Source organism: Aplidium turbinatum, chromosome 1 (genome assembly GCF_918807975.1).
Source record: "Aplidium turbinatum chromosome 1, kaAplTurb1.1, whole genome shotgun sequence".
NCBI classification, from domain to species: domain Eukaryota; kingdom Metazoa; phylum Chordata; class Ascidiacea; order Aplousobranchia; family Polyclinidae; genus Aplidium; species Aplidium turbinatum.
The window spans coordinates 59,041,060-59,053,576 of record NC_137472.1 but is presented as its reverse complement, the minus strand read 5'-3'; the positions used below and the strand labels follow the sequence as shown (position 1 = coordinate 59,053,576).

At 36.6% G+C, this 12,517-nt stretch overlaps 1 protein-coding gene across 1 annotated transcript in view; it reads right to left on the bottom strand.

Annotated features, from left to right (window-relative positions):
* The window catches only part of LOC145767829 (uncharacterized), a 78,461-nt gene that overhangs the window by 42,639 nt on the left and 23,305 nt on the right, over positions 1 to 12,517 (bottom strand). Inside the window, exons 13-23 of the mRNA XM_082579533.1 lie at positions 12,261 to 12,365; positions 11,711 to 11,797; positions 11,163 to 11,310; positions 10,595 to 10,798; positions 10,039 to 10,161; positions 9,026 to 9,137; positions 8,178 to 8,326; positions 7,396 to 7,572; positions 6,718 to 6,875; positions 6,027 to 6,224; positions 4,884 to 5,034 (exon numbers count right to left, since the gene is read on the bottom strand). Of these exons, the coding sequence (XP_082435659.1) occupies positions 4,884 to 5,034; positions 6,027 to 6,224; positions 6,718 to 6,875; positions 7,396 to 7,572; positions 8,178 to 8,326; positions 9,026 to 9,137; positions 10,039 to 10,161; positions 10,595 to 10,798; positions 11,163 to 11,310; positions 11,711 to 11,797; positions 12,261 to 12,365 (1,612 nt within the window). The remainder of the gene's footprint in view (positions 1 to 4,883; positions 5,035 to 6,026; positions 6,225 to 6,717; positions 6,876 to 7,395; positions 7,573 to 8,177; positions 8,327 to 9,025; positions 9,138 to 10,038; positions 10,162 to 10,594; positions 10,799 to 11,162; positions 11,311 to 11,710; positions 11,798 to 12,260; positions 12,366 to 12,517) is intronic.

Sequence of the window (12,517 nt, the reverse complement as noted above, 5' to 3'; positions counted from 1 at the left end):
TTTGTTGATGTGCTCTAAAATGATTGGTTTTGCTTTCAAAAAGACAACTAGAGAACAGTGGCGTACCTAGAGAATAGTGGCGTCGCTCGGGTAAGTTTGAGAGTTTGCGCCCCTCTAATAAAGTCAGCATTAAACGAATTATGTAATTTTGTTGGTCTAAAAATAATGTTCCTGTTTAATCGCTTTTTTCGATCCCAATCGCAGCAAAAGCAAAGTAGCCTACCAACTACACAATAGCCTACACACAACTCAGGGTTTGGAGGCGGAGCCACCTGCTTCTGTGAAATGCTTTTAGCGTCATTGATCGATAAACCTTTTTAGCGAAAAATTTCACTTGATAAGGGCCCCCACTTTCAACTCAGCCCAGGGCCCCATAAACCCTTAATCCGGCCCTGGTGCAGTGCAATGCAATTTTTAGTGCAGAAACAGTGATAGCAATCTTCTTACCTGTGCCATTTCAGTTTGAGTTTAAACAAATATTAACCTGTTTATTTTGAAATTCGTGTTTCGGGTAATATTCATGGTTAGGGAAATCACTATACTAGACTAAACTAAATTCTTATTTTACTGTTTGGTGGCTGAAGTGGCTATTTGACCACCAGAAAGCTGAAGTGCAGTGCTGTGTTAAGCCCTTTGTGGGCCCCCGGGGCCAAAATAATTTTGAGCCCCTTATTGGCAAGCAGACTTATGATAATATAATAGTGTGTATGTTAACTGCACTGATATGGAAAGGTGGTTCACTTCACTAGACTTTCTCACCAGTTGAGAAAACAATACAAATGTAAATAAGAGCAACGACAGGTCTATCAAGTCATAGCTACACCTTTGCTTGCAATGAAAGCCAAAAGTGTTAACGATTGCTAAACATACTAGCAACGGTCATGAAGCGTATGGGTCATTCAACCCAGATCTCATATCACACAGTTGAAGCTGGTATCAAAATTTGACATGCTTATCACATTGAGTTCATACAATTTTTTACATCGGACAAGATTATGAGAATTTTAAATTGGTTACCTACATTTGGAAGCAATTTTTTCCAAAAATTACAATTGGCATTTGAAATTTCACTAACCTATTATTTTTAAATGTATAGCCATAACATAGCAAAACAGTTTAGAAGTGCAAAAAAAAGTGAATTCACAAATGCTTTAACAAACATTTTAACACTTTCACCAAGTGGTAATTATGTTTTGCCTTATAGGATCGCCGAGGTGGAGGCTGACTTGGTGACCTCATAAGGTCTTTCGCTTCTTTCCTATCTCACTTTGATGTAATGTACCAGTGCATTTGATGTGATATTTTGTGAAAAAAATAAACCAGTGATTGATTGATTAAACCACTCACCTATACAATACTTTCAAAAAGCTAACAATTAAGTACCCAATCAAAATGCTAACATGAAAACTCAAGTGTACTCAAATGTGCATAATCAGGAACTTAAGTACAATAAAAACAATAGTTACCAATCTAGTGATATACTTTCAATTCACAACAGAACAGTGTTAATTTATAACAGCACAGAATAGCGTACATGGTATAATAACTACTCACACAAGATACACTATTATTAGAAACCTGTTGTTAATCATGCTATATTTCAATAAAACATTTTTTTTATTAATTGCTTTATTTTTGGAACATTGTGGTTGCTGAATTTAAGAAGCACAATTATTATGAGCAGCAGTTGCTGTAATCTAACTGTTGAATTAACTTTTCTACATGTAATTATTTTTTCATATGCAAACACCATTGGTCATGCTAAAAACAGTTGTTATTGAAATGGTGCATAAGTGCTGACTTATGTAGATGAAGTTTAATAACTTCATCACATGTTGCAACTACTTCACAGGAATCACAGCATACATAAGAAAAGTACTATGATCTTTAACAAAACGGAGCAATATTTACAGTGTAACACTAGTTAATAGGTTTCTAGGTAAGGTCTAACAGCTTCATCACTCACTGACAACTTTGCAGTACCCAGAAAGCCTTCATAGGTTACTGGTGCTTAATGAAATGTTATAATGCTTACTGCACATTGCACAATACCGGCTAACTACTACCTAGTTAAACTTTTATAACTTCATAAACAATCATCAACCCAGCAGTGTACAGAACACAGCAGAAATATAACTAATAGTAAACACAGGACAGGTCTATCAAGTTATAGCTTCATCTTTGCTTGGAATGAAAGAAATGAAACATAAAGCAGCATGGTTTCTGGTACATTCAAGGTTTAACATTTGGCTCAACATAGCTTTTGAAAAAAAAAAACTATGCAAAGAGCTTGGAGAAAAACATTTCCTTGTTTGGAACATCTGCAAAACTTTTGCAGCACGTCTGCACCATTGCTAATCATAGTAAACGAATGTATTCCAATTGCAATAATGGCAAAGCAAAGTTTGCTAGGTTCTGACAAACCTCCATGGTCAGCCATTTCAAAGAATTCCTCTTTGAGAGTTTTGTTTATCTGAAATGTTCAAAGCAAGAATGTCGCTAGTTCAAACAAGACATCTTCTTTATGAAATGCTGAATGAAATCTTGGTACATAGCAAGGTTACACCATTCTAGAACTAGATTACCAGTTGTAAACCAGTAACATTCACTTTGAAGTTAAGCTTAAGAAAGAAAAACACCCTGTAAAACCAAAACGTTAAGCTAAAAGTGCGACAACCTTAATGCAGCTTATGACACTTCAAAAAATACTTTTACCTTGCCAGTTATACCGGTAGATGTAGAAAAAATATTTTATTGTTAAATGGGATATTAATGGACCAACCAAACTTTAAGCTAGTCCAGTATTACAAAAAGTATTTCATGTATCTTGTTTACTTATTGGCAGACTTCAAAATCAATCGTACCTGACTCTTAAAGTTTATGCTAACGAGAAGCTAACCTATGTATAAAACATGAACGCTTTCACCTCATGCTAAAGAAATGTTTCAATCTATGCTTTTGCAAAGTTTAGACAAGGCATTGCAATTAAGTTATGCAAATGTCTTATATAATTTGCCCATTTATGACAATCATTTTAAAATGAGCTGTCTACTTCGTGGTTTAACCTATAACAGTAGCACACAAAGTATGGTGACCCTACCACTACCAGTGTATAAAGCGGTTTCAGTTCAACAGTTGTCAATTCCAAAGTTTTACCACAAAATACGAAAAAATAAACAACCAAAATAATTAAAACACATTTATCTTAAACACACCTTTGTAGGAATTGGGCCTGTCTTGATTTCAAGTATTCAATTGCAACCAACCTGTTTTATTTCAAATACAGGTAATTTTACTAATGTTGTCACATTTTAACTTTTCAAGATAATGTGGTTTTTAGAGATGTTTTGGTATAAGGGCCCAGCATCTCATTGGTACCGGGCCTAAATTATCTTGTCAATGAACAAGTAGGCTACACGCAGTAAACTTTAACAACTAAAAAACAGATTGTTACTGAAACGCAAAAGTCTATTACCTGTGGGCCCCCTGAAATTCTATCACAAAATAACGACCAAAATAATGTGGTGTTTTTAGAGATATTTTGATGTAAGGGCCCAGGCCCAGCATCTCATTGGTACCGGACCTAAATTATCTTCTCAATGGAAGTACACACAGTAAACTTTAGCAGCTAAAAAACATGTTGTCACTGACACGCAAAAGTCTATTACTAGTAGGCCCCCTGAGATGGTGGGCCCAGTACCCAGAAGGGGGCCCAGTACTTTACCATCTGACGGCTGAAATAGCAGTTTTAACTTCTGATGGCAATTCCTTCAGATCTGATTATATTAAGATCTTGATTATGTTTGAAGTCGCGGGGAATTTTTAAAATCTGGGCCCCTTAAATATTCCGGGCCCGGGTCCAAAAGTACCACCTAGACCCCCCCTGTCAACGCCCCTGGTTTCGCATAAGGCAGTGGGGTACCACACGATGGTTTGGTAATGGTGTTTACAACCACCATACAGTGGTGCTGCAATGCTGTTGTAATGATGTTAGCAACCACTACACAATGGTGTTGTAATGGTGTTAGCAATCACCGCACAATAGTGTTTGCAACCACTACACAATGGTGTTGTAATGGTGTTTGCAACCACCAAACAATGGTGTTGTAATGGTATTTACAACCATCACACAATGGTGTTTGCAACCACTACACAATGGTGTTGTAATAGTGTTAGCAATCACCACACAATAGTGTTTGCAACCACTACACAATGGTGTTGTAATGGTGTTTGCAACCACCAAACAATGGTGTTGTAATGGTATTTACAACCATCACACAATGGTGTTTGCAACCACTACACAATGGTGTTGTAATGGTGTTAGCAATCACCACACAATAGTGTTTGCAACCACTACACAATGGTGTTGTAATGGTGTTTGCAACCACCAAACAATGGTGTTGTAATGGTATTTACAACCATCACACAATGGTGTTTGCAACCACTACACAATGGTGTTGTAATGGTGTTTGCAATCACCCACACAACCATAGAATTTTTATAAGATGTCTGGTAAACAGTCGCATTTTATATTGTGAAATAGAATGGTGTCGCCCAATTTGCCCAAAAATATAAGAAATGTGTAATCAGTCTAAGGTACAAAGTGTGACATAGGCTACTGTAGTACTGTTGCTCTTGTGCAAACATCCATGAATGCGCGAGTGACTAAACATAAATTTTCCATTTATTACTTTTCTTATACTGGCATCCGCTATCGATTAAACTAAACTTCTTAAATTGAAAAACAAATAAAATTAACTTGGTTTCAAATAGGTTTTTGGAGCACAGATGGTTCAAGAGATGCTTATTATGACGCACGTCAAATGTCATATTTAGTTTACTTCAATTGTCATCGCATCAAAGGTAGAAGAAGCGCTACCCACCAAGCTGGGTGACAATGTAGGGCTCGTTGAAGGTGATCCAGAACTTGACACGATCGCCAAAACGTTTGAAACACAAATCTGCGTAATCAGCAAAGGCTTGTACGATCACATCACTTTGATTCACCCATCCCCCGTATCGTTCTTGTAGTTTCTATAACAAATAAAGGAAAGGCTTTCAGATCATTTATTTTGTAGCAAACACCCAATTCATTTATTTTGTAGCAAAATGGTAGTTCATGAATTGGGTTAAGTGGACAGAAAGACAAGGAAGCCAATCTTTGTGTCCACCTTCAGGCATGTTACTAACAGTCTTGTGAAAGGCACACCACATGCTCTTAAGCGGTGTCGAACCGACGTCCCTTCAAGAGTTGTACCAGGCCTCTCACCACTCGGCTATCACACTGACACAGGGCAATCTGTACAGTCGCAAGAAATAGCTCATTGAATATGATCATAATACAGATAATTACGATATGCAGAGTATGGTAAATGTGTAAGGGTGGCAGCCAAGGGCCAAAATATCGTCGGAATTACACTGTTTGTTGCATTTGCCACAGCAGAAAGTAAATGGGCAAATAAACAGATGCTTGCATTGAAACAGACGCAGTGATTAAATGGAAGATTACGTGATTCCTACATGTTCTATGCAATACAGTGATTTCCCACAACAAAGTTGGTGATCAGGTGGTAACACTGAACAACTTATTCAAATGATATTCAGTTCCATCTAGCCTTAGTTGGAATATACGTCATTATCAGATCCCCGCAATCGAGATCTCTTCTCTATTGCCTTATCGTTTGGTTAGAGTAGGCTACTTTCAATTTGCAAGGCTCCATAAAATCGTCAATCCATTTCATAATTTGTCTTGTTTTCCCAGCAATGTATGATTTTCCACACCTGGTTGCCTTACGTCATGCTGAAAGTATGAGTGTCTACATTGAACGGTCAAAGATCCTATAGATCTTTAATCTTGAAGATTTCGAAAACCGAGATGTTTCTTTATCTGGTTGTCCATAGTATTCTTAATAGTAGGCGCTACCCTTAAATCTCAAAGACATCAACGCTTTTACGAAGGCAAAAGATGCTTTTAAGTTTTAATGTCAGCAGCTAAGGGTTATTGGAGAGTTAATGGGAGCTTTTACCTGTGGGAGATCCCAATGATACAAAGTCACTTGAGGTTGGATACCTTTATCCAGCAGCTCATCAATAAGTCTGTTGTAGTAATCGATGCCAGCCTCATTTACTCCTTCCGCTATTTCTCCTGTTGGGATGACTCTAGGCCAGGATATGGAAAATCTGTAGAACCCCACGGACAAATCTTTAAGCATTTGGACGTCAGTCTGAAAAAAAAAACGATCATTTTGTGCAGATCGGTAAAACTTACTTTTTCGAAATTAATTTAACCACATATCTTCAATACAGTTCTAACAATACTTGCCGACATTAAAACATAGGCTATATTAATTATGTAAAGTTCATTTTTTAGTTGATTTTGTAGTTGTACAATATAAAACGCATTTTTAAATTAATGATCTCTTTCAGCACAGCACACAATAGTGATATTTTTAGTCTAGGCCGCACAGAGTGGAGATGGAAAACCTTGGAGTGTGCAAAGTTGATTTTTAAAGAAAATATAAAGTTAACGCCAGTGTGTGTTGGTTCGACACTACAAGAAAAAATAACTTCTCCAAATAATGATAAAGTTCAGTGAGGCAATAAATCTGTTTGATGCATAGGCTTGAAAGTATACGCTGATGTAAATTTTTTTCGTTTGTGATATCAATGCCTTCATCGCTTCCCAACCTTTAATGATACAATACAGCAATAAACCACCTTATATTTATTGTAGCTGTCACAAGCAGTATCGCCAGTTTCACCATCGTGCGATTTTCCAGCGTGTGTGAACACGTCCCAAATGCTTTCCCCTTTGCCGTCTACATTCCAAGCGCCTTCGATTTGATATGCAGAAGTTGCAGACGACCATGAGAAATCTGGGGAAATATTTGAATTTAATTTTTTTTACAATTTTGGTAAAGAGGTAACTTTCTTCGTTTTTTTATAGAATAAAGTTTAACTTTAATCAAATCGACTTAAAACTCTTTTACTTCGACAACAGGAATTAGAAGGAACAAAATGGTCGGAACGCCTGGTCAACCTGCTCAACAAATGAAGATATTACACTGGTCTTTAGCAAACGTTTCGAAAACTATACAGTTTCATCCTCTGTGCTGTTAATTGAAAATGAAATGCAACAGCTTGCAATAGTAGTTAAACGCTTAGTAAATTGTAGAAAAGACCAAAACATAATTTTTCTGGTTTCAATGTTTAATTATGGAAACTTATTCACTGGTTATAGCAGCCTTAGTTTGTATTTAAAATAACTTTATTCTAATAACTATTTTTGTATGCTTGTGTTGTTTTTGCAAAAGCTTTATTTGAATATGGTTCGCTTAAGTTGTCAGTGACGTTAAAGATCGATTTGAACTGTAATGTGTGAGAAATAAAACCGACCTGAAGGAAATTCGCCATAGAACATATTATCCCTGTCTGCGATGTACGGGCATTGCCCTTTCGCTGGTTTAAACCCATTTTCCCTGACCAGGTCAGCAAAGTACCAAGCCGATCTCTTTGCCGTTCTCGTCATGTCGTTTCGGTCCACTTTGTACATGCCGTGACGTTGCGTGTAACCTAGGCAATAAAGACATCCATTGTTCTTTATGAAGTGACAATCCAAACTGTATATACAGAATAAGAACAATGCCCAACAATTACCGGTAGTCTATGTTTTACCTTCCGCAGCTTGAATTGCTTTCGAAGCAATTCAATTATTGTGTATAAATATTGTGAACATCTCCGTCTTAGATCACACGTAAACCTTTTAATTTTTAAAAATTAGCATTAAAACACAACACCTACATTAAAACTCTAGATTAGCTGATACTTCAAAGCGTTAGAAATGCTATCTTCTTGCGTTTGAGATCGCTGCGGGTCAGATTGTTACATCCAAACGCAACAGCAAATGGATTGTGTGTTCATCGAGCGTTGTAGTGTCCACACATCTATTCTGGGGTCTGTATACCGGACATAGATAATGTGGTATGCAGTCTGAGGTACATCCACAAAATGGTGTCGGCGAAGCTCTATTGAAACAGCCCACCCCAGTTTGTAAGCGATTGAGCTCCACACATTCCTTCAGAGGCAAACGGTACAATGTATCCTGCTATGGTGCGCAAAACAAAGTGGTAAACTAAGACCAAAAGTAGTTCTTCTAGTGGTGATTATAACTGGCTTACCTGACAACCATTCAAATCCATCCATGAGGGAATCGAAGAAGTATCCACGAACATCAACATGATCCAATTGTATAGCTTTGAGGACTTCATTGATGTAGGCCTGCATAAACTCCACCCTTTCTGTGTCGTTCAAACCAATGTCTCTCCACCTGAAAGTTGATTGCAATGGAAATTTAGGCTGGGCAATATATTGGGCTAGAGAGCAGAGCTTTTAGTCGTTGCCATTTGAGAACTCAGTGGAATTAACTAAGAAATAGAGCCACATCACCTCATCAATTACTACAATTGTTGGTAAGATGCAATGAGCCGTTTATCTTCTGTCTAATAAATGTCCAAAAATTTGATCTTGTCTGATAAACAAACTGTTAAATACTAATACTTTACCGCTTCATTGGTATCAAATATTCAAACTCTGTTCCAGCCACAAACATCTTCTCTACGAAAATTTTCTGTCTGGCTAGGTTAATGTTGTTTAAAAACAAAATGATGTGGATTTGAACCTGCAAGAAACCAAAGGCCTACGTGACACATCAGCTTTACCACCGAATCTGGGTGTGCGTGGTACCCACTTCCAACATATGAAGAGTCCAGGTGCATAACGATCAAACTCCGTTGTTTGTGATGTTTAAATTTTACCATCTCCAGTTGTGTTAACGTCGAAAGTTTTATGTAGCAGCCTTTTTTTGCGGCAAAACGATCATTATCTCTCAAAATAAGACTTTAAAACAACAGGGTTCAGCCACAAAACAATCAATTTCAAACTTAATTTTCAGTTTACTAGAAAAGTTGTTTTTTGTAGTTTGATTGTTTTGCACCTGCTGGTCTCTCCATATATCAGCTTGGTCTACCTGGTAGTGACTGCTTGATCCAACACGAAGTTGCAATCCGTTACCATAGACGACACCACAGGCTCAGCCAGTCCATTCCCAGTGACGTATATAGGCATGTTTCCATAGTTGTCTGAAAAAAACGTGTGGTATTTACGGCTTACCAACATTGTCATTTGCCTGATTAATTTAAACAAGCGCTCGACGCACACCACTTTTCAACTGCTTTGCCAGAGCGTCACAGTCTTAGGTGTGGAATTGTGTTAGAAGTTTGTGTTGTAGGCCTACTATGTTACCTATTACCATTAGTCTATCTTTACTACTGTTTGTTGTTTTGTGGTTTTGTATTTCAGTGAATAAAACCCTCATTGTGGGCGTTTAAAAGTTTATCACAACTTCTTTCATTTATTCAAATTGATCTGTGTTAACTTTGAAACGCCAAGTAGAGGTTTTTATTCACTGAAATACAAAAACACAAAACATTAAATTTTTAAGGGACAGGTTTCAAAATAAATTTATTAGAAGTGTCAGTTTTACAAAATTAGCCGGATTTGTAAAACTATTATGGTTATAATGATGTCCAATTGCCAGAGCCGTTAATAGCATAATTTGGGCCAGTTATCAATAGGAGTTCCGAAAACCTAAACAAAACGATTAAAAAAAAAAAAACAAGACAAAATCTTAAAGAAATGGAATTACAGGAAAACTCAAAGAGGTAGCCTATAGTTAGAAAAAATTGTCTCTAAAAAATTATTTGGGATTCAATGATTACATTTTGACAACTTATCTTATTGAAGAGATATAAAGTACATTTAGCCTAGTGATCGAAATCAAAATTACATCAGGCTTAGTCATTACTATAGATTTGCACATTGACAAGATTTGCATGTGCAAGACGCCAGGGTTCAGACGCAATAAAACTTAATAATTTCTTTCAGTTTCCAGATCCCTAAATCCACCATGAACCAGGGTCCAAAAAAAAACTCAGGCCTCGCTGTCAATGCTAATACTCAATGGGCTCTAGCATCTTCTACCTTTAACGTAGCGAAGAACTCTACGAAGACCCCAAGGGACGACGTGTTGATCGGATGAGCCTGTCTCCTGCCACGTCCAATCGTTAAATAAAGCCACGTCCATGTCAGTGAATATACTCGGTGCTTCTGTGATGTAACAAAGCAAGTGCGTTATATACAATGCTGGAAATTGATAAAATAAATGGGTAAATAATAGTTATAAAAAATCCAACAGATAAAGATACTTATTAATTCTGAATGTCGTTTAATAATGATAATTCGACAGTATGAATCGGGGTCATACAACTCAGAGTTAACGCAGTTCAAACTTTGATCACGGCAAGCTGCTTTGTTCAATTATGTAATAAGGGTCGCTACAGACAACTCATGCATTATTCGTATAGGCTAGATTTTTAAAATTTGTTGTTTACATAATGAGAATATTTAATAATTAACTACGAAACTGGGAAGATATCGGGTAGTCAATATTAATTGCTGGCTCATCATTCTGGAATGGTCTGTTATGATTCAGCAGTTTGATGTATTTAGTCACAAAGTAATATCTGCCATCAATCACCTGCCACTGGAGTGTCATCCGCCCTGACGTCATCCAGTGGGAGTCCACGACCGCTAATTTGACCTTTTATAAATTCGTCCAATCCATTGACTGTTCTGTTTTCAAACGGACAAGTTTCAGCCCCAACAAATGGGGCAGTTGGAATGTCGGATGATGTCACATACCATGCCGTGAAATGGTTCAAAGCGACAAAGTCCATTGTGCCTGGAAAATAATGGTAGGCTATTTAATAATAGCGGTTTACATCAAACAAATTTTCTTTTATACTAAAATGCTATGGCTATTGTAGCAAATTTAAGTAGCATTATAACCTGTGCAATTGCTTACTATTGCAAGCAATCGATTAAATATCGATAATTGATAAAACTTAATATTATTTACTCAGTTTTTCATTTTGTTAAAACAAGCAAAGTATTATCAAAATACCAAAGTATCTATCAGGTTGTTAAATTAACGAGTGTGCTATGTAAAACGACTGAAATAATTTAAAAATAGGAAAAATCGGATAAAGGGAGTTTACAACTTGTGTAAAGCTAACGTATCACAACCAAAGCAAACCAATCTCAACCTTTAATGTTGTCGCGTTCTTCACGAGTAAATTCTGGCATTCGTGAAGTCTGCAATCCTTCTTGCTCACTTTTCTTTGCAACATTTTGCTTCATGATAGCTGGGTAATCCCCAAAAACGAGAGGATTCATGAACCAACCAAGCGACCACTGAAAAACATGAAAATTGACAGAAGTCCAATGTAATGATACAGGAAAGCTCAACTTGTATGAACCTTTTCATAAACTTTATTGCTTTTGTCATTCCAAACATGTATTCATGTCACTAGGAAAAGCATTTAGGGATTGAGATACCAGATGTTTTTCTACAAAATTAATGTTGAGTAATTTGTAGCAGGTCACTCTTTGTACATATGACAAGCGCTACACAAGTCTAAAGAGACAAAATAGAAAGGATTTTGAATATGAGCATGGAAGAGAAGATTTAAGCATGTACGAGTAGCCTATATGCTTTCATTTAAATTAGCAATGCAGCAAACTTGCCCTTTTATTTCAACTATTTCAACAATGAAAGGATAAATAAAATCACTTCAATTTATGTGCAACTGACCTGCATAAATCGGTTAGCAGCATCCATGTCTTTTAGTTCGCGTCCATCAAATGGTTCACCAAAATCCGCATTCAAGGAGATGGAAAGCTTTGTTCATAAAGTCAAGTCAGTTTATTTGTTTCAATATAGCACCATATTACAAGCAACGGGTTGAATGAAATTTTTAAAACATTGAATTGTATAATGTATATTGCATACTACCAGGAGTAAAGTCCCAAACAACATGATTTAACCAGTGCTTCAGATGTAGCTTGAGAGTTTAAAAAGCATTAACAAGTTTGTGCGACATATGCATAAACAACCAATACTCCCCAGCTGTTAAATATAAGCCTAAATAATAAGTTTGCCAGTAAGTTTGTCACAGGTCATTTGGCTAATGCGCAACTGTGGAACCATAAGCAAACTTTACCACATAGGCTACGTTCATGGATGTAGCTGTTCTTTTATAGTGAATAAATGTAGACCCCGTGAAAAATCTAAGCAGCAAAAAGATAGAAATGTCAGCTTCTATATTTGCTAATTAAATGTGGCTGAGCTATTGGTAGCATACCTTTCCTTTCTGACTCCATCTGTAATGATCATTGTAAAGGTGCCATACTCCAGCATGAGCTAAAATCATGTGATGTGCGACTTGATAAACTGTCTTTCCTTCACCCTAAAGATATAATGCAGAAGTAATTCGTCATTGGTCTGTTACCCAATTAGAAAATTTTTAATTAAAGTAAAATATTAAAAAAATTGAAATCAATAAAATTGATTTATTGTAGGAATCCTTATCCTCTGACTGAGTATAAGCCTCTTTTCAAG